Here is a 20906-nt window from a genome sequence, read left to right on the forward strand (position 1 = left end):
TCTTTCATCAGGTGGTTGTCCGTTCAGTTCTCGGACCCTCCTGATGCCGAAAGTAGATGTAAATGTTAGTATTGTAGATTTTTTGGGAAGAGTAAAGGTCCAATGTCTTGTCTATTTACCTGATATGGAAATGTACAGAACCGAGCCGCTCTTCTCAGTGTGCAGATACACAAAGATTGCTTTTAAATGAATATTTTCTAAATACCAACAAGTCTACGGTGTGCTCCTGGGTGCCCGGGCAGAGAGTGTGCGTGTTGGGGGGGGGGGGGGGTGTATGGGAGGGATTGTGTGTGTGTGTTTGTGGGGGGGGGGGGGGGCACGCTGTGGGGGGACAGTGTGTATCTGGGTGTGTGTGTGTGTGGGGAGGGAAGTATGTGTGTGGGGGGGGAGTGTGGGTGGGGAGAGAGTGTGTGTAGGGGGAAGTGTGTGTGGGAGGGGAGAGTGTGGGTGGGGGGGGAAGTGTGTGTGGGGGCAAATTGTGTGGGTGGGGTGTATGTGGGGGGGAAGAGTGTGTGTGTGGGGGGGAAGTGTGTGTGTGTGTGGGGGGGGGGAAGTGTGTATGGAGGGAGTGTGTGCAGGGAAGAGTGTGTGTGGGTGGGGGGGGGAAGTATTTGTGGGTGTGTGCATGTGGGTAAAAAGTGAGGTCTGCAGATGCTGGTGGGCATGTGGGGGGAGAGTGTGTGTGTGTGTGTGTGGGAGGGGGAGTGTGTTGGTGGGAATGTGTGCGTGGGGGTGTGTGCGCATGGGGGGGGGGAGGGCGTGTGTGGGGCTATGTGTGGGGTTGTATGGGTGTGTGGAGGGGGGGAAGTGTGTGTGGTGTTTCTGTATGGGGGTATGTGTGGGGGGGGGTGTGTGCCGGCCCTGGGGGGTCTCCTTGCGCTGACGTGCAGCGCGTTGTGACGCCAGCTTTGGCGGGTCCCCGAGCTCGGCCAGGGCCAGGCCGGGGGCCGGGGGTAAGGGAACAGGGGGGGAGGGAGGAGGGATGGCGGCACAGGGAAGGCCAGATATCCCGTGTGTGTGCCCGAGAGCCCCGGACAGAGGAAGTACCGACCGGCCGTGAGGAAACTGACAGGCGGAGGGAGGGAGGGAGGGAGTAAAGCCCGGACACCCCGCCCCAGGCCCAGTCACCCCGCCCCAGGCCCGGTCACCCCGCCTCAGGCCCCGCCCCAGGCCCGGTCACCCCGCCCAGGCCTCAGGCCCCGCCCCAGGCCCGGTCGCCCCGCCCCAGGCCCGGTCACCCCGCCTCAGGCCCCGCCTCAGGCCCGGTCACCCCGCCCAGGCCTCAGGCCCCGCCCTAGGCCCGGTCACCTCCCTCTCCCTCCCCCCGCTGGCGTGCCCTATGAGCGGCTGGAAGGCGAAGTCGGAGTGACAGCAGCAGCAGTTTGTGCAGATCGGGGACTGCGGGGAGAGGGCTGGGCCGGGCCGGTGATAGAGCAGCAAGGAGCAGGAGGCGGGCGGTTGGGGGGGGGGTGAAGGAGCCTGGGGCTCAGCATGGAGCCTCCTCCGCCACCACCGCTGCCGCGCGACGAGAAGCCGTCGTCCACTCGGTCGTCACCGGGCGCCTCGCCTCAGCAACACCGGCGCCGGCGGTCGGGCCGCTTCGGCCTGGAGATGTACCGCTCGCTGAGCGAGGACACCTTCGACCTGTTCACGGCCGAGTCGGAAGCGTCGCTGCCTTACCTGGACAACGACGAGGCCGACTTCAGCGAGAGCGACACCACGGTGGACCGCAAGCGGAGCCGGGCCAGCAGCATCCGGCACCGGTACGATGTGGTCGGCGAGCTGGGCTGCGAGGAGGTCCGCTGGTTTTACAAGGAGGACCGCAAGACCTGGAAACCCTTCATCGGGTATGACTCGCTGCGAATCGAGCTGATGTACCGCGACTACCTGAAGCTGGCCGCCAGGGACTCGGGGCTGGACAGTGTACAGACCGTCTGTGTCCGCGGGGGCCTCTATGAAGTCAACGTGATAGACAAGGGCTGCTACCCCGTCTACTGGTACCGTGAGTATCAGCTCCTTGTCTTAAACTCCTTGTAACCCCCTCCTCCTTCTCCCCCTCCCCCTCTATTTAGGAGAATATCAGCTCCTGGGCTTCTCTTCAGTAGGACCAGACTGAGCTCACACTGTCCCATTGCCCCTGGAAGAACAACCCAATTGTAAAGCTACTCACTCACTCACTTCTTTGTTAGACATGATTTGGAGTTTCTGGATCAGTGGTGCTGGAAGAGCACAGCAGTTCAGGCAGCATCCAACGAGCAGCGTGTTGGACTGGGGTGTGCAAAGTTAAAAATCACACAACACCAGGTTATAGCCCAACAAGTTTAATTGGAAGCACACTAGCTTTCGGAGCAACGCTCCTTCATCAGGACTATAACCTGGTGTTGTGTGATTTTTTTTCTTTGTTAGAAAGCTCCTTAGATTTCACTCCTCTGGTTTTCTAGATGTGTATTTTTCCAATTCTCCGTTTAAACGCGGCTAAAAGTGCCGCATAGAAGCATAACACTTTCTCTCCCGCTTTGCTGCCCAACCCCATCCCCATAATTTGTCAATGATGAAGCTCCAAAAACAGCGGTGTTGTTTTTCTGGGAATACGAGGTTGAGTTGTATGTTGTTCTCCTTCGTTATTAGGATTAATTACACAATGCAAAAGTGGTTTTTACTTGGAGAGTCCCAGGGATCACGGGTATGCATCATCTCTGCATTGCTGTAGTCGAATAGAGCAAGGAATGTCTGAATCAGAAGCACAAATTTGGGCAAGCATTCCAGATAGAAAAGCAAAAAGGGATTTAAATGTCTACAAGTTATAAAAGTAAATTTGCTGAGATTTAAGATGCTCAGTTGAACACTGTGGAGCCATGAGGTGGGAAAGGCTGGTGTGGAAGGAATGAGTGAAATGAATCAAACGAAAATAAAAAGAGGCAATGTTAGGATGCGTTGCATTATACCTACGGTTCAAATCCCAACGGCTACAGATAATGTGTATAATGTGTCCAAAAAATGTTGATGCTTAAAAAGGAATGATTTAGTGGTAGAGGAATGAGGGAAGAATCGTGGGACTGAAAAGCTGAGTTCAGGATCAAACTGAGATTATATAAATGTCCACATGTTTAGTTTGAATGGATGGTGGAAATGTTGACCAACTCAGGATCAGAAATTAGTAGTGATAGCAAAAAAAATATATTTGGTATGACAGTTCAGCCACAAAGTGTCATTCAATTTATTTCAGTAGTGGTAGATAGCTTTCACATACGAACACCAGCATTGTGGGTGATGTTGCAGAAAGGTAATGTTACTGATTGATTAGGATGGTGCCAACATTGAAGCTGTGTTTGGTGGAGCTGATAATAAAAGAACAGAATAAAAATAGTTTTTAAGTACAGGTTGAATACGTAGATAAGTGTTGTGGAGAAAGTTCAAAAGAAAGATGGTGGAAAATGTGTTGAATGTAAGAAAGTATAAGTGCAAATGAGGCTTCTAGCTGCATAAAATGTTAATGGTTTTGACTAAGACAAAAGTGACTTTCTTAGCACCTTTAACAGGTTACCTAACACACTTCTCAAAAAGGTGCTATGGAAGTAGTCTATGTTGAGAGTGAGACAGAAAAGAAACTAAAAGCATTGTTTGGGGAAGATGAATGTTTGAGTGACAACGAAGGAGAGACACTTACATTTATATAGTGCTTTTCATGACTTCAGGATATTAAAAGCACTTTGCAGCTAACTTAGTACTTCTGAAGTGGATTCACTGTTGTAATATAAAAACTGTGGGGCGATCAACTTGTGCTCAGCAAGATTAGCTAAATAGCAATTGGATGAGCAGAGTTTATTTTCATGATGTTGATTGAGGAATAACTATCAGTCAGGACTCCAGAGATAGCTTACCCACTACTGTCTGAAACAGTGTCCTGGGAACAGGTGGAGCTTTAATGTCTCAGCCAAAAATCGATTCGCATTTAATACAGCAATGGAGTGTTGGCCTTTATTTTTGTACATAGATCACAGAATAGGATTAAAACACAGAACCTTCTGACTGTGAGCATTAAGCATTAAAGAGCATCAAAGCATTAAGAGATTGAACAGATTGGAGAGACTAAGTAGGCTCTATCTGCATTGCCAGATTATTATTTAGACAGCAGTGCACCTGTTGAGGAACCTTCCTTATTTTCTGCTATTAAATGGAAATGAAAGTCAGGCTGGTTTTCTAACCTGTATGTAACTAGTTCTGAAACTTATTGTGTAGACAGTAAAGTTGAATGTTAACACTGCTGTAAAGTGAATGAGAAAAATAGAATGGTTAAAGTGCTAATCAAAGGCAATGATAGTTTTATAAAATGATCCATCCTATTTGTTCACATTTTCCAACAATTCCCTTTTCTTTAGGAGTTAAACTGGAATGTCCTTGAGAGAGAATAATGGCCTAGACTTTGCTGTCAAAATGATGGTGCAGTAAATATATATTTGCTGTTAGTTAGGATGTTGATACAGTAATTTAAATCAATGGACTAATATGTGATAAGTTCAAAATATCCATTATTTTTGGTCCTGTTGTTCCACTTTGGCATTGCAAAAAGAGGATCTTGTCATTCAAATACATTAAATGTGTGCTGTATTAAGTAAACTTGCCTCAGAATTAAGTCATAGGTATCCCAGTGTATGTACCCTTTTCATGATGTAGGGAATGTTAATTATTGCCACTGTGTGACATTGAAGATTAATTTTCACAAATTTTGGAGTCTCATTCATTCATTTCAATGATTGAAGATTTTAAAAATGTCATTTGTCTCTCACTGTTATTCTTTCTTTCCTTCTCTTTATTTCTCTTTTTGTACTTGATTTGACATTGAATTCATCCATTTTAAGTTGCCTTTCTTCTCTGTCAGTGTGCTGTTAATTTCATAATCTTTCAATCTGATTGGTTAAGGAGATGCACCGTTGGTGGCTCTGATCAGTTGGGTCCCAGATGCCCTGTTTCCCTCCCTGTGCCATTATCGATCGCTCTTTCAGCAACTTGCCACGCAAAAAGTATAAAAACCTTAACAAGGGTAAGTCCAACTAATGGCAGATGCTATGAGATTCTGACTTCAACTCAACGAGTTCAAGTGCAGGATTTGAGTATGGATGGAGGGAGTGGATTAGAGGAGATACAGCTGCAGAGGCAACAATGTGAATGGCATTAGTTTTGAGTGCAAAGGTGCAAAGCACCTTGTATTTAATATCAAAGGTGAATATTAAAGGAAAGGGGAAGGTGGTCATTCAGAGGAGGTTTGGGAATAATATAAAACCTGAAGAGAGAGAGTAGTGTTGCTGATTAAGTTTATGAAGCCAACTAGTGTATGCAAGTTATGAGATTCTCTGTGAACTGTGCAATATATTGGGGCTCTTTTTAGAAGGGGAAAAGCAGGGTTGGGAGATTATTTGGGACCTATCAAGCAATCAGTTGTAAAGGTTGTGACTGGACATCTGCAAATCCTGTTAAAATATGCCAGGAGGATGGTTCCAGAAGCATTTTAAGAGAACATGGTAGTATTTTCCACCTGGTGAAGATGAAGAGGCAGAATTGAGATGGATAAGAAAATAAATTAGTGACTTCAAAAAATGGGTCTGTTCATGATGGGGTCTTTCATGATGGCAAGCTGTTATGAAGAAGAAATTGAGGGGTGCAGCCATTGGCATACAGTGGTGAAGCTGGAGGGGTGTTGGAAATTTGGAGATCTGGCAGTGAGCTTAAATAAAAATTAAAGCAGCAAAGAATAAGTTGATTGTGTTTAGAATTGAGAATAGTTTAATGATCATGAAGGAGCAGTGAAAATGGTAGTGGAAAGTGAAATACCTAAACATTTAAAAAAATTAGTGCTCGTATAATAGGACTTTTAACCTTTATTGGCTTTCTAACAATTTAAGAAAACTCTCCTACTGAATGTTTTGTACTTTACAACAAGTTATGAACTGTCTTGTTTGATTATTGTGACAATAAACAAACACGCCACTCATCATGTCAACAGCGTTTAGCTTGGATGTTATGTGTAATAACATTGAGAACTTTGTGAAAGGGCATTTTATTAAAATGCATGGGTTTGTCGGACTATTACTTTAATATTGGCTCAGAGAAGATTACAGGTTTTCTCATGTGTATCTATATATGAGGAGACTGGAAATGATGATTAACTATGTGTTTCTTTGTACTGTGCACCAACTGTCTTTAACTGGGCATTGTTCTATTGTCATTGTCCTGTGTAAGATTTAAAATGATTAAACAGATGGGTGCAACAATACAATTCTGACTTGGAGTAATGCTTCAGTGGCAACATCTGTCAGAAGAAATTTGCAGCTCTGAAATAAGTAATTGAAACAAACATCATGAATTTGTTATCATACAATACATATGCTGAATGTAAACTCAACGTACTGTCCCAATAAGGCGTTCAATATTTAGACAGTGATCTGTTCCAAGCTCCACTGTCTAGTAGTAAGTTCCTTCTAAGAATTGAATGTAGATAAAGAAGTTTTTCTAGCAGCCCTTCTGCTAAAATGAGCCACATTACTAAACATCAGTTGGTATTGATGATAGGTCACTGTACAGTTTTAATTGACATGGTGAAGACATTTGCAGTGAGAAGTGTCTTTTCCTCCTGGCATTGTTAACTTTGAAATTCACATACAGAAGTTGAACGGAATCCAGTTATGCCATCATAATTTCATTGATATGCCAACAATGACATCTGCTTCTATGGGCTGTAGAATGCTGCAACTAAACTGAATGTTCACAGAAAGGTCTTTTCTGGTGACATGTAGGTTAATTGGGGAGAAATGTACATGTATTTGGAAAGAAGGACTGATTAGGAATAGTCAACATGGCTTTATGCATGGGAAATCATGCCTCTCAAACTTGATTGAGTTTTTTGAAGAAGTAACAAAGAGGATTGACGAGGGCAGAGCGGTAAATGTAATCTCTATGGACTTCAGTAAGGCGTTCGACAAGGTTCCCCATGGGAGACTGGTGAGCAAGGTTAGATCTCATGGAATACAGGAAGAACTCACCATTTGGTTACAGAACTGGCTCAAAAGTAGAAGAGAGGGTGGTGGTTGTTTTTCAGACTGGAGGCCTGTGCCCAGTGGAGTGCCACAAGTATCGGTGCTGGGTCCACTACTTTTCATCATTTATATAAATGATTTGGATGTGAACATAGGAGGTATAGTTAGTGAGTTTGCAGTTGGCACCAAAATTGAAGGTGTAGTGGACAGCAAATTAGGTAACCTCAGATTACAACAGGATCTTGATCAGATAGGCCAATGGGCTGAGAAATGGCAGTTGGAGTTTATTTAGATAAATGTGAGGTGCTGCATTTTGGGAAAGCCAATCTTAGCAGGAGTTATACACTTAATGGTAATGCCCGAGGGAGTGTATAGCCCCTTGAAAGTGGAGTCGCAGGTATATAGGATCATGAAGACAGCATTTGGTATGCTTTCCTTTATTGGTCAGAGTATTGAGTACAGGAGTTGGGATGTCATGTTACGGCTGTACAGGATGTTGGTTAGGCTACTTTTGGATTATTGTGTGCAATTCTGATCTTCCTATTGGAAAGGTGTTGTGAAACTTGAAAGGGTTCAGAAAAGACTTAGAAGGATGTTGCCAGGGTTGGAGGATTTGAGCTTTGGGAAAGGTTGAATAGACTAGGGCTGTTTTCCCTGGAGTGTCGGAGGCTGAGGGGTGACTTTAGAGGTTTATAAAATCATGAGGGGCATGTATAGGATAAAGAGGCAAAGTCTTTTCCCTGGGGTGAGGGAGTCCAGAACTAGAGGGCATAGGTTTGGGGTGAGCGGGGAAAGATATGAGAGATCTAAGAGGCAATGTCTTCACTCTAAAGGTGGTATGTATATGGAATGAGATGCCAGAGAAAGTGGTGGAGGCTAGTACAATTGCAACATTTAAAAGGCATCTGGATGGGTATATGAATAGGAAGGGTTTGGAGGGATATGGGACTGGGTGCTGGCAGGTGGGACTAGATTGGGTTGGGATATCTGGTTGGCATGGACGGGTTGGACCAAAGGGTCTGTTTTCATGCTGTACATCTGTATGATTCTATGACTCTATGACCACTGAAAGCTCTATAATATGTGCATTTGGTTTATTGCACTTGAGTTCAAAATTCCCCAATCTTTTGCACTGGCTTGGCCATTTTCAACAGGATGGTGCTAATATTATGGTTGTAAACAAATTTAAACTTGACCGCAATATGACCCATGTTTGATCCCAACAATTATGAAGAGGTATCACTGAGTAAGAAAATCTTTCGATTTCCTTTTCTCGTGAAAGATTTGTCCTATTTTTTTTCTGTCAGAACAGGAGGAGTATCTGACCATTCCTCCAGTGAGACATGACACATGTTCTAGTGCATTATAGGTCATTTGGACAGTACTTTTTTGCGATCATTAGATATTGTTTACCATTTTAACTCAGGATTTTTTAATCGAATTGTAGAAATCAAAATGTTGTCCGTTGAAATCTAGCTAACTTGGTATGGCCATGATCATTTAAAACTATACAGTACTGCCAATTTTAAAAAATTACTTATCATTTGTTTTTGTTATAATCTATCTGATCACCAACAAAATCACAAGTGACCTTTTTCTTCATAAACTGAGATCAGTAGATTTTTAGTTTCTTGGGAAATCAAGGTATATGGGGAGAGGACAGGCAAGTGAAATTGTCTATTGTCAACCATGATTATTTCAAATAATGGAGCAAGCTTAGTGTAGTTTGGAACAGCTCAAACTCTCAATAGTGAGCGCCTTATTGGATAATACATTTTGAATAATGCAGCAAACTTAAGGGACTATAAAATCTACTCTCCTATTCCCCAAGTTCTGCTTTTCACGTGTGTAACGTGAAGTTAAATTTTATATTATATATCTTGTATATATTGTCATTCAATTCCTAGAGTGCATACCCACAGCAGGAAGTTATCTGTAATTTGGTGCATTCATCTGAGGAAATGCACATGCATCAGACTGATGTTTGAACTAGATTCAAGGTCAGTGTAAGTTTGTGCATGTGTAGGCAAGAAAATCATTGAGTTTGGAGGTTTCAAAGCATTAAAGCTCTTTGGGAAGAAAACAACACTGGTGATAGGTGGAAATTATTCTTTCATTGTTGAAAGTTTTCATCTGTGGTGAAACCCACAAGTAAGGACATTTAAAGAGGTGCAATATTCAGTCACTAGGTTACAACTTGAATAAAGCAACAAGGTTGACATATACTTTCAAAATGACAGGAGTGTGGAGACGGGAGAGATAGGGAAGAATATATTCAAATCTGATTTTTCTGTAAACTTTCAAACATATAATGGAGGTAGTGCAGATAATATTTATGCCACCATGTAAATTACAAGTACGAATCTGGACCATGCACTTTTACATGTGTTAATGTTTTCTAAATGGTTATGGATTATTGGTAGATCTAATGAAGTTGATTTTGCCGTAATATGAGAGAATTAAATTTTAATGTCAAAGACATTCATGTGTTGGCAATGGTAAAAGTTGAAGTATTAGTTTGTTCAGAATATGTGCTATGTTAGGATAATAGTACTATCTGCTGTTCAAGAACCATGATCATGATTCTATTGTCACCAAGCTATGCAGCTACTTTGAGATGTCAAGCTGCTAAGTACAGAAAGCTACAGTTTTAAAAAAAATCTTACCTCATATAAAGTTTAGATATGCTGGGGAATTGCAAGTGGATAAATGGCATCAGCATGATAGATAGATGTAACATGATGTGCTTAAACAGCTAGCTGTAGATAGATCAGTTGGCATATTGAGTACTTGGGGAATCAAGGTATATGTGGAGAGGACAGGCAAGTGAAATTGAGAGTATTGTCAACATGATCATTTCAAATAATGGAGCAAACTTAGTGGAGTTTGGAACAGATCACAATCTAAATAATGAGCGCTTGTCTTTAATTTTGATAAATACACATTATATTCAAACAATGTTTTCCATGTCCCAATGTAGTGAACATTTAAGAGGGCTGCTATGTTTAGAAGACTTGAAGGGAAGTTTCCCAATTGGACATTTTATTCGCTCGGGGTGTGGTCATTGCTAAGCAGGGTCAGCATTTATTGCCCATCCAAAGTTGCCGTTGTGAAATTGCTCACTAGAATACCTGTTGTCTATGTGGTTCCAGTGCGCACATTGAATTGTAAGGGAAGGATTTCCAGGATTTTAACCCAGTGATATTCGAGGAATGGTTCCAAACGGGATGATGTATGATGATGTTCCCAAGTATAGTTTGCCCATGCCCATCTAGCTGATCGAGGTTGCGGGTTTGGAAGATGCTGTTTAAGAAGTCTTAGTGATGGTACTCACTGCTGCCACTGTACATTGATAGTGGATGAAGTGAATTTTGAAGGTGTTAAATTGTGTGACAAAGAGTGGCTTTTTAAGATCATGGATGATGCTGAGCTGCCTGAATTTATTGAATGCACACATCCAGGCAGTAGAGAATATTCAGTCACCATCCTGACTTGTGCCTGACATGTGGTGAAGTAGGAGGTTAGTTACACCTCACTAAATTTCTAGCCTGTGACCTACTCTTGCAGCCACAGTGTTTACACAGCTAGTTTAGTTTCTGCTCAGTGAGAATTCCCATATTTAAGGATTTTGTGATGGTAATACAACCATTACCCCTTGATATTCAATAGTATTTTATCTTAGAGTCATAGAGAGAGACCGCAAAAACGGATCATTCGGTCCATCTCAGCCATGCTGACCAGATACAGTCAGTGCTGGTATAACGTGTGTTTCTTCAAAACATACTGGCTTTAACACGGTTGAAGAATTTAGACTATCATTTGCAGAAGTTTCCTTACCTGTATTGGCTATAACACGATTCTGGTCCCATTAGTTTAGATGGTGTGGGTATTGCATGATTTTCTTATAACATGAGATTGCATGAGAACAGAACTATTGCATTATATCAGATCTGACTGTATCCTAAGTAAATCTAGTCCAATTTGCCAGCATTTGTCCCATATCTCTCTAAACTAAACCCTTCCTATTCATGTACCCATCCAGATGCCTTTTAAGTGTTATATTGTACCAGCCTCTGCCACACCTCTGGTAGCTCATTCCACACATGCAGCATCTGTGAAAAAGTTGCCCCTTGGATCCCATTTAAATCTTTTCTCTCTCACCTTAAACCTCTGCCTTCTAATTTTGGATCTCCCCCCCCCCCCCCCCCACCCCACCACCCCTGGAGAAAAAACCTTGTCTATTTACCTCTCATGCCTCTCATGATTTTATAAACCTCTGCAAGGTCATCCCTCAGCCTTTAATGCTCCAGGGAAAATAGTCCCAGTCTATTGAGGCCCTCCCTATAACTCAAATCCTCCAACCTTGGCAACATCCTTGTAAATCTTTTCTGAACCCTTTCAAGTTTCACAACATCCTTCCTACAGCAGGGAAATCAGAACTGCATGCAACATTCTAATGGTGGCTTAACCAATTTCCAATAATGGCCTCACCAATATTTCATGCAAAGGGTGGTGCACATATGATGGGTATATAGGAAAGGTTTAGAGGGAATTTAGGATACCTGGTCAGCATGGATGAGTTGGACCAAAGGGTCTGTTTCTGTGCTGAACATATGACTCTAATTACAACTATCTTTCTTGTGCTCAGTATGATTCCAATCAATGGAAAATTTTCCTCCAAGTTCCATCAACCAGTTCAATGCTACACACACAGTTGAAAGCTGCCTTGATGTCAAGGGTAGTCACCCTCATTTCCTGTCATGAGTTCAGCTCTTTTGTCCATATTTGGGCCAAAGCTGTTCGGAAGTCAGGAACTGCTTGGGCCTTAATGGTTCACTGAGCATCAGTAAGTATGTTACTGTTAAATGCACTTGGTGACACCGTCAATGACACCTTCCATCAGTTTGAGTGTTAACTGGAATGATAATTTGAACATTTTGGATTTGTTCTGCTTTTTGACATGATGTGAATGTTTTCCATGTTGGATGCCAGTGTTCAAACTGATTAGAAGGAGCTGGCTTGATGTGCAACTAGTTCTGGAGGTTTTAATCATTTTGCCAGTGTAGTATATCCAGTTGTAATATCCAGTGCCTTAAACCATTTCTACATGTCATATGGAGTGAATCGGGTTAGGTGAAGGCTGGCATTTCTAGTGTTGGAGATTTCAGGAGGAGATAGAGATGAATTGTGTTACTGAAGATAGTTGTGAATGTTTCAGCATTTCTTACTGAAGACAGTTGTGACTGTTTCAGCATTGTCTTTTGCGCTGAAGTGCTGGGCTCCCCATTACTTCGTGGATTTCCTCCTCCTATGAGTCGTTTTAATTGTCTACCACTATTCACAACTGGACGTGATAGGACTGCAGAGCTCATTTCCCATTGGCTATGGGATCAGTTATCACCTGTTGTTTACAATGCTAAGCATGCAAGTAGCTTCACCAAATTGACACCTCATTTTTAGGAATGATAGGCATATTAGGAACAGCACCTAACTGTACTGCTCATTGAACAAGAGTTGATCCCTGGCTTGTTGGTAATAGTCGGATGGGGCATATGCTTGACTGAGAGGTTATGGATGGATTGAATACATTTTTGCTGCTGCTGAAGGTCTGCAGTGCCGTGTGGTATCACTTGAGTTGTTGAGTCTGTTTAAAATCTATCACATTCGGCATGGTTATGTGCCGCACAATACGATGGACAGTATCGTCAGTGTGAAGGTGAGGACTTTGTCTCCATTAGGATTCTGCATTAGTTATCTCTATCAATTCTATCATGAGTAGATGCATTAGTTTCAGATAGATTGAAAAAAGGCTAGGTCAAGTACATTTTCCCTTTTATTGGTTCCCTGACCACCTGCTGCAGACACCGTCCAGTATCTGTGTCCATTTGGCCTCCATCCAGTTCCTGGGTTGCGAATGTATTCCATTCCTGAGTTTGCATGTGAGTTGGCACACTATACAAGAGAACATAAAGCAGTCATATGTAAGTGCTGAAAATTGTGATTGGTTGAATATTAAAATTACACCCCTTAAAGGGATGGCAATTGTTAGTATGAGCACTTGTAAATCAGATGTTTGTAAAATGGAACCCAAGTACATTGCAGGCCAATGCCAACTTCAATGCATCCTCCAAATGACGGATAGAGGTGGGTTTGGGTTTGGATTTGGATTGGGCTTGGTTAGCTGGTAATTAGCACAAGGTTTCTTGCCCAATGATTTTGCATGGGATCTGGAGTCAATGTCGGTGCCTCCAAGAGTAACTCCCTCCTAACTATATACCTCTCTGTCATCTCTGGGTTTGTCCTGTCCTTGCATTTGAACAGTACTTCCAAATCTAATTAATGTAAATACTTTACTAATGCCACTGATTTGCTTTTTCAACCTCAGCTATTATGCTAGAACTTCAGATGTGTAGTGATCTTCAAAAGAATTTGTTTACTTTCAAATAGATGCTTTGCAACTTGCTTTGGAAGCTTTCTCTGCTGACCATCTGTCGTGCTTGGGGATCATATTTACCCATGTCTTTCAGATGTTTGATCTGTAGAGTTTTAATATTAGTCTTCAATTCTTTTGATTAGTTCCACACACTCTGATCTAATTTATAAAAGTATTTTATTTTGACCTTAGTCTCCTTCAGCTCCTGCTCCAAACTGAATCAATTGCTTTTCCTTTATTCCCTGAAGGTATCAAAAAATGCGACGGGAAGGGATGAAATGGGATCATTGGTAACCTGGGAAGTTTCTTGAAAAATATTTATTCTGTCTGTACTTCCTTAACAATTGAATGATATATTTCTGATTAAATAGAATGTGGGTAACATTCATAACTTTAATGTTTTTGTAATTACTGAATAGATTGTATTTAATTTTAAGATTAGATTCTCCATTTTGGGAATTTTGTATTTACTGGCCACCCCTACTTATCCAACCTGATTTCCCTATGACTCCAGTCCAACGCCAACATGATTAGATTCCCTACAGTATGGAAACAGGCCCTTCAGCCCAACAAATCCACACCGACCTTCCGAAGAGTATCCCACCCAGAGCCATTCACCTACCTTATATTTACCCCTGACTGTGGGCAATTTAGCTTATCCAATTCACCTAACCTGCACATCTTTGGAAACCGGAGGACCCAGAGGAAACCCATGCAGACAGACAGGGGGAGAATGTACAAACTCCACACAGACAGTCACCCAAGGCAGGAATCGAACCCGGGTCCCTGGTGCTGTGAGGCAGCAGTGCTAACCACTGAGCCACTGTGCCGCCCCTCTTAACAGCCCTCTGAAGTGTCACTCTGTTGTGTCAAATCACCACAGAGTTTCAAAGAGGCAGCCCATCAGTAGGTATTCAGGGATGGGTAAGAAATGGTGTTTCATACAATAGCTGCATCCCTCATATGGCAGTTCCACTGTGATTTTAAAGTAGTATGTGTAGATTAGCCTTTCTTGTACAAAGTCCTATCTTATTCTCCTCCTATCACGTTTCCAGTGCTGCTTTGCTGAATGAAAATCATTCTCTCCTGTCTTTCCTGCTGAGGCAGAGATTTCTAAAATCACGCAGCTCTCTGAGAGGATCCTAATTTTAAAGTACAAGAGAAAACATCCTTTCCATGTCCACCTTGTTGAAATCATTCACAATTTTTTTTACTTCAATCAAGTCACCACTCACTGTTCTAAGATCCAGTGTAAACAAGCCCATCTGTCCAACTTTTCCTAAGGTAACCTTCCAGGTATCAATCTCATAAACATCCTCTGAACTGTCTCCAAAACATTTACAGCCTTCGTTAAATTACTGTGACCAAGCTGGCCATTTGAGATGTATTCTTGCCATGATGTAAGGACTTGGGCACCAAGATTAATGCTTTGCAATCTTTTTTTCTCATTGTGACTACATTTTTTTTTAAAGATATTTTTATTAGAAATTTAATATTTTGACAGATTTACAAAAATAAACAGAACTTTCAAGCACAAACATTAATATAAAAATAGATCTTAAATATATAATCATCAAAATTCAAAGGAATGATACTAAAGAAGAAAGAAAAACAATGAAACTCAGTTAACTGCTAATCTAATCCACAATTATCCAGAGTGTATAGTTGAGTCACTTACATCCTTCAAACAAGAGAAAATGTTCTAATACACTCGTAACAGTATAATAAAAAGGAAACTATTTCCAAACAATAAGAACAAAAAAAAATAAAACATGTTTGAATGGAGATCCTCCCCCTTGTTCTCAGGGGGCCTTACTTCCTTTCTAAAGGTCCACCATATCCTCTCCCAAACAGTGTCCCACCCTGAACCCGGGCGCTCCTTAATAGATTTAGATATAATACCGAGCTAGATTTGACAGTGAGCGCCCCACCCCCACCCCTCCCCACCCCACCCATACCTGAGTATATCTGATAGCATCAATGCCACGTACAAACACACATAACTATAAAATTACAACTCCAACAAATTACAGTTAAGTATAATAACATAAAATAGCAAGGAAGACAACCCTGCTCCCAGAAGCAAAAGTAAAGTAAAGTATCCATTTCTCCCCACGGAGTGTGGAAGAGGCAAGCCAACATAAATTGTCTCTTACGATTTATTTAAACGAGTCTAAAAGTTCCTTAGCCTCTTCTGGTGATCTAAAATTATACTCGGATCCTTCGTGGGTAAAGCATAACGTCGCTGGGTAGCGTAAGGTGTATTGAATATTTAAGTTCCTTAGACATTTCTTCACCTCATCAAACGCCTTCCTCCTTCGTGCCAAGCCGGGGAGAAGTCCTGAAATAACATAATCTTGGATCCTTCAGAATCATAGCTTTAGGATCCTTTCCAAGATTTCTGGAGGCATCCAGGAGTATCTGCCACTCCCTATAACTCTGCATCCGGAACAGGACCGGGCGTGGGCGCTGGTTTGGGCCAGATCCGCGTACTGCGACCCGGTAGGCCCACTCCACCCTTACCCAGTCAGTTTCAGCCCCCAGGTTTAAAAGCTTGGGCAACCATCGCTCCAGAAATACTGCTAACTGTCCCTTCTCTTCTTGTTCAGGGAGGCCCAGAAGACGGATATTCTTTCTCCGATTTCTATTATCCAGGTCATCCATGTAGATTTCAAAGGCCCGGACTCTCTGCTCCAGAGCTGGCACCTGTTCTGCAGCTGTTTGTGCTGCAGCCTCGGAGGTCGTGGCCTTTAGCTCCGCCCCCTTCACTCGGCCCTGTAATTCCTCGAGAGCCTGGCTGTGCTTTTGTAACTTTTCTTCGAATGCATTCCATCTCTGTCTGGATTCTGCGATGAAATTGACGAGTGTCGTTTCCAGCCTGGCAATCATCTCTTCAAGGCCTGTTTTTACATCAGCTGCAGCCGGAGGAGGAGAGGAGGGTGGGGGAGGGGTCTTTGTTTTCTGAGAGCTGCGGGATCCCTTTGGTTTACTCATTATCCACTTAATATTAAACTACTTAAATATAATAGTAAGCAGCTAATTAAGGTTAGAAAATTTTTTTGGGTGGTTTGGTAAGTGTGGTGGGGGTGAGTAACTCACTTTACCCAGGTTTTGGGAAGAGCACTGTAAACTCAGACTTGCTGAGTCGCCGCCATCTTGGATCTGTGACTACATTTTAATGGACAAACATTAGCACAACCTCAGAACTGCGAACATTGGGGCTAGGGGGAAGAGTGTGATACCTGAGAATGGTTGGTGGTTAGGGGAGCATGTGAGAGACCTATGAAAGTGGCAGACGAGAGAGCTGTTTAATCTACAGGGTTTATAAGTAAAAGGCATCTATTTTCCCTTTAGGTTTTTTTAAGGACATGGTTCAGCCTACACAATCCGATTGTTGGGCACGTTATTTTCAAGTAGTGGGGCCTCATAGCTGCCAGCACTTAGTCGAAGCTCCATGGCAGCCCTTGCAGTATCAGAATCCACAACCTCAAACTATTAACTGGCAATGCTACTAGAAGCTGTGGCCCACAGTTTCAAAGCCCTGATCTGGATTCTCCTGCACCTCAAAGAAGTGATTCTTTGTTTAAGTAAGAGTCACGTTTTTTCAAAGTGAACAACTTTATGGTTTCCCACATTCCAGATTTTTGTCTGCTCACTTAACCTATCTATATTAGTCTTCAACCTTATGTCCTCATTAAAACATATTTTCCAACATATCTTTAACATGCCTTCAGTCGCCTCATCTAAGTCATCGATATGAATTTTAAAAAGTTGAGGCCCCAGCATAAACACCTTTGGAACCCTACTTATTACAACCTACCAAGCAGAAAAAGATCCATTTGCAGAAATTCCATAATTCCTTTATTTGTCAACCAGCCAATCTTCTATCCATGCTATTCTGTTACCCTTGTACTCTGAGATCCTACTTTTGTGTAATAGCCTTTCATTTGGCACCTGATCGAATACCTTCTGGAAATCCACATATTGGATGTAAGCGGGGTTCCCCTTTATCTATGGTGCATATTACTTGCTTAGAGAACTCCAATTAAGTTGGTTAAACATTATTTTCCTTTCACAAAACTACATTGACACGTTCCAATTACCTTGGATTTTTCAGTGTGCAGTTGTAAACACCTAAATGATTGATCCTAAGACCTTACCCAAAGTAGACATCAAGCTAACTGCCTTTAATTTTCAATTTCTTCTTCTTTCCTTTTTTCTAAAAGAAAAACAAGGTTATATTTGCTACTTTTCAATCTGATGGAACCTTCCTAGAATCGAGCATATTTTGGAAAATTAGTACCAAAATATCTGTTATCTCATTAACCACCTCTTTTAAAATACAAGGCTGATGCCTGTCAAGACCTGAGGGGTTTGTCAGCCTGCAAATCCATCAATTTGTACAATACCACTTCCCAAGTTACTGTAATTCCATGAAATTCCTCTCTACCTTTCATCTCCTGATTTACGGCCAATACTGTAAATAGATATTTTTAATGTGTTATCATGAATACCGTTGGCAAAATGTTTATTCATTTCATCCATTTGTTTTATTTGTTTATTTTATTCATTAACTCCCATTCTTATCCTGTAGAGGACAAACACATTTTTTTTTTCATCTTCAGATATCTACAGAAACTCTTGCTTCCCACTTTTACAGAACTGAAGACAAAATCTGATCCGTACTGCACAGTTGATTTCCTCTTACTATTTTCACTACAAAATTCAATATCTAATTGGTTTTAGTTGCTGCCTGTGCATTGTTGAATATGTTGAGATTGTGAGGGCTTAGAGTCATAGAGATGTACAGCATGGAAACAGACCCTTCAGTCCAACTTGTCCATTCCGACCAGAAATCCCAACCCAAACTAGTCCCACCTGCCAACACTTGGCCCATAGCTCTCCAAATCCTTCCTATTCATATACCCATCCAAATGCCTCTTAAATGTTGCAATTGTACCAGCCTCCACCACATCCTCTGGTAACTCAATCCATTCACGGACCACCCTCTGCATGAAAAAGTTGCCCCTTAGGTCTCTTTTATTATCTTTCCCCTCTCTCACTAAACCTATGCCCTCTAGTTCTGAACTCCCCCACCCCAGGGAAAAGACTTTGCCTATTTATCCTGTCCATGCCCCTCACGATTTTAAAAATCATTATAAGGTCGCCCCTCAGCCTCCGATGCGCCATGGAAAGCAGCCCTAGTCTTTTCACACTCTCTCCCAAAAGCTCAAATCCTCCAACCCTGGCAACATCCTTGTAAACCTTTTTTTGAGCCCTTTCAAGTTTCACAACATCTTTCCAACAGGAAGGAGACGAGAATTGCACACACTATTCCAACAGTGGCCTAAACAATGTCCTGTACAGCTGCAACATAACCTCCCAACTCCTGTACTCAATACTCTGACCAATAAAAGAAAGCATACCAAACGCCTTCACTATCCTATCTACCTGCGACTCCACTTTTAAGGAGCTATAAACCTGTGCTCCAAGGTCTTTGTTCAGCAACACTCCCTTGGACCTTATCATTAAGTGTATAAGTGCTACTAAGATTTGCTTTTCCAAACTGCAGCACTTCGCATTTATCTAAATTAAACTCCATTCCTGACCCCTCTTCACTGCAGCTATTTTAGCACTGTTCTTGGTATTTGTGATGCTTTTTTTTCTTTCCTATGTAGAATACTTACACTTGTTTGCACTAAATTTCATCTGCCAGTGATCATCCCACTCAGCTAATTTATTTAGCTAAATCTATACTTATTGGGGTGATTTCTTTGATTTGCTGCCCTGCACAGTTTGATTTCATCTGCAAATTTGATCTGTTTCCATTGAGCTGCTACTATCAAAGCATTGACGTAAATTAGAAACAGCAGTAGTCCCACTACTGCGTTCTAACGTTCTCAGTGTCCCCCACTCCTTTTACTGTTACTCAGTCAAACCTGTATCCATTATTTTTGGCATTTTGGCGAAGATTTACCCCTAATCAATCCTGTTGTTTACACACAACTGATGGTAATGGATTTCAGTTCCCTGCATCTGTTTTGTCACCCTTGTTTGAATGCAGATCCTGCATCGGCTTGAGATAATTACCCTTTGTCTCTTAAGGATTTAATTCTTTCAAGTCTTATCAGTTTTTTTTAAAGAATTTTCATTGCATTCACACTAACAACCTGAATTTTGATGTGATCAATTTTTGGAGAGTACAGGACAACGGAGGCGTAAGGTGTCCGGACTGGAAGTGTTCTTCGTCTACTGTAATTGTTTGAAGGCTGTATTCATTCCAGTATATTTGCTACTTTTTAACATTCTCACCTCTTCTGTTATTGTAGTGTTGAAATTACTTTTTGCTCTACTGCATTTTGCCTGTGTTTTTATTAAATCTCTTTCTTGCTGACTACTCTTTCAACTAGTTTTTGAACCATCAACATTCGTCCCAATTAGTCCCATCTCCCTGCAGGATATAAATATTTAAAATTTGTATTTAGTTCAATTTTTAATTATTTAGGTAACATTTAGTCTTTTTCAAAGTTATAGGTGTTTTCTAATCAGCCTGTTTCTAGATGTTATGACACACCTCTGGAGCAGGTGGAGATAAGAACATAAGAATTAGGAGCAGAAGTAGGCCATCTGGCCCCTCATGCCTGCTCTGCCATTCAATAAAATCATGGCTGATGTCTTCATGAACTCAGCTCCACCTATCCGGCCGCTCACCATAACCCTTAATTCCTTTACTCTTCAATTACCTATCTATCTTTGCCTTTAAAATATTGCTTCAGTAGGCAAGAAATTCCATTGATTCACAATCCATTGGGTGAAGAAGTTTCTCCTTATTTTGAGACTGTGCCCCCTAGTTCCACTTGTCAGTGGAACCAACCTCCCTGCTTCTATCCAATCTATTCCCTTCATAATTTTATGTTTCTATAAGACTCCCCTCCCCCCCCCCCCCCCATTCTTCTAAGTTCTAATAAGTATAGTCCCAGTTTACTCAATCTCTCCTCATAAGCCAACACTCAAATATAGAATCAACCTTGTGAACCACCTCAGCATCCCTTTGAATGAACCCAGGCCTCATATTCCAGAGGTAGTGACACTACCATTGTGCCACAAGAGCACGTTTTTCAAAGTTATAAGCTTGGCTTCTGGTCCTGGGGTTAGTTGGATCCCATACCACATAAGTTACTTACCTCCAGTAAAAACATCCCCAAAATCCTGTCAACCAAGCAATGCTATCACCTTCGTTGTGCTGTGAAGTTTAAAGAGTAAAGATAACCAGAAGAGCTTCTTCATAAAACTGTTGAGTTTGGTGAAATTATTCAAAAGAAGTGGAAATATTCCAGGAGATTCAGCTAATTTTGTTTTAAAATTCAAAAAAAGATATTTGTTTTTTGTAAATATCCCATATCGTGTTGCATTGATATTTTTAAAAAAAGGCAATAAACTTG

General features: G+C 41.9%; 1 protein-coding gene across 4 annotated transcripts in view; it reads left to right on the top strand.

Moving 5' to 3' along the window:
- The first annotated feature begins 1449 nt into the window (after nt 1-1449).
- ddhd1b (DDHD domain containing 1b) overlaps nt 1450-20906 on the top strand; it is a 78292-nt gene continuing 58835 nt past the window's right edge. For all 4 annotated transcript variants that reach the window (XM_060828436.1, XM_060828437.1, XM_060828439.1 and 1 more), the window contains exon 1: nt 1450-2002. In XM_060828436.1, coding sequence (XP_060684419.1) covers nt 1492-2002 — 511 coding nt within the window. In that variant the 5' untranslated portion in view covers nt 1450-1491. The remainder of the gene's footprint in view (nt 2003-20906) is intronic.

This window comes from Hemiscyllium ocellatum, chromosome 8, assembly GCF_020745735.1.
Source record: "Hemiscyllium ocellatum isolate sHemOce1 chromosome 8, sHemOce1.pat.X.cur, whole genome shotgun sequence".
In the NCBI taxonomy this organism is placed as follows: Eukaryota; Metazoa; Chordata; class Chondrichthyes; order Orectolobiformes; family Hemiscylliidae; genus Hemiscyllium; species Hemiscyllium ocellatum.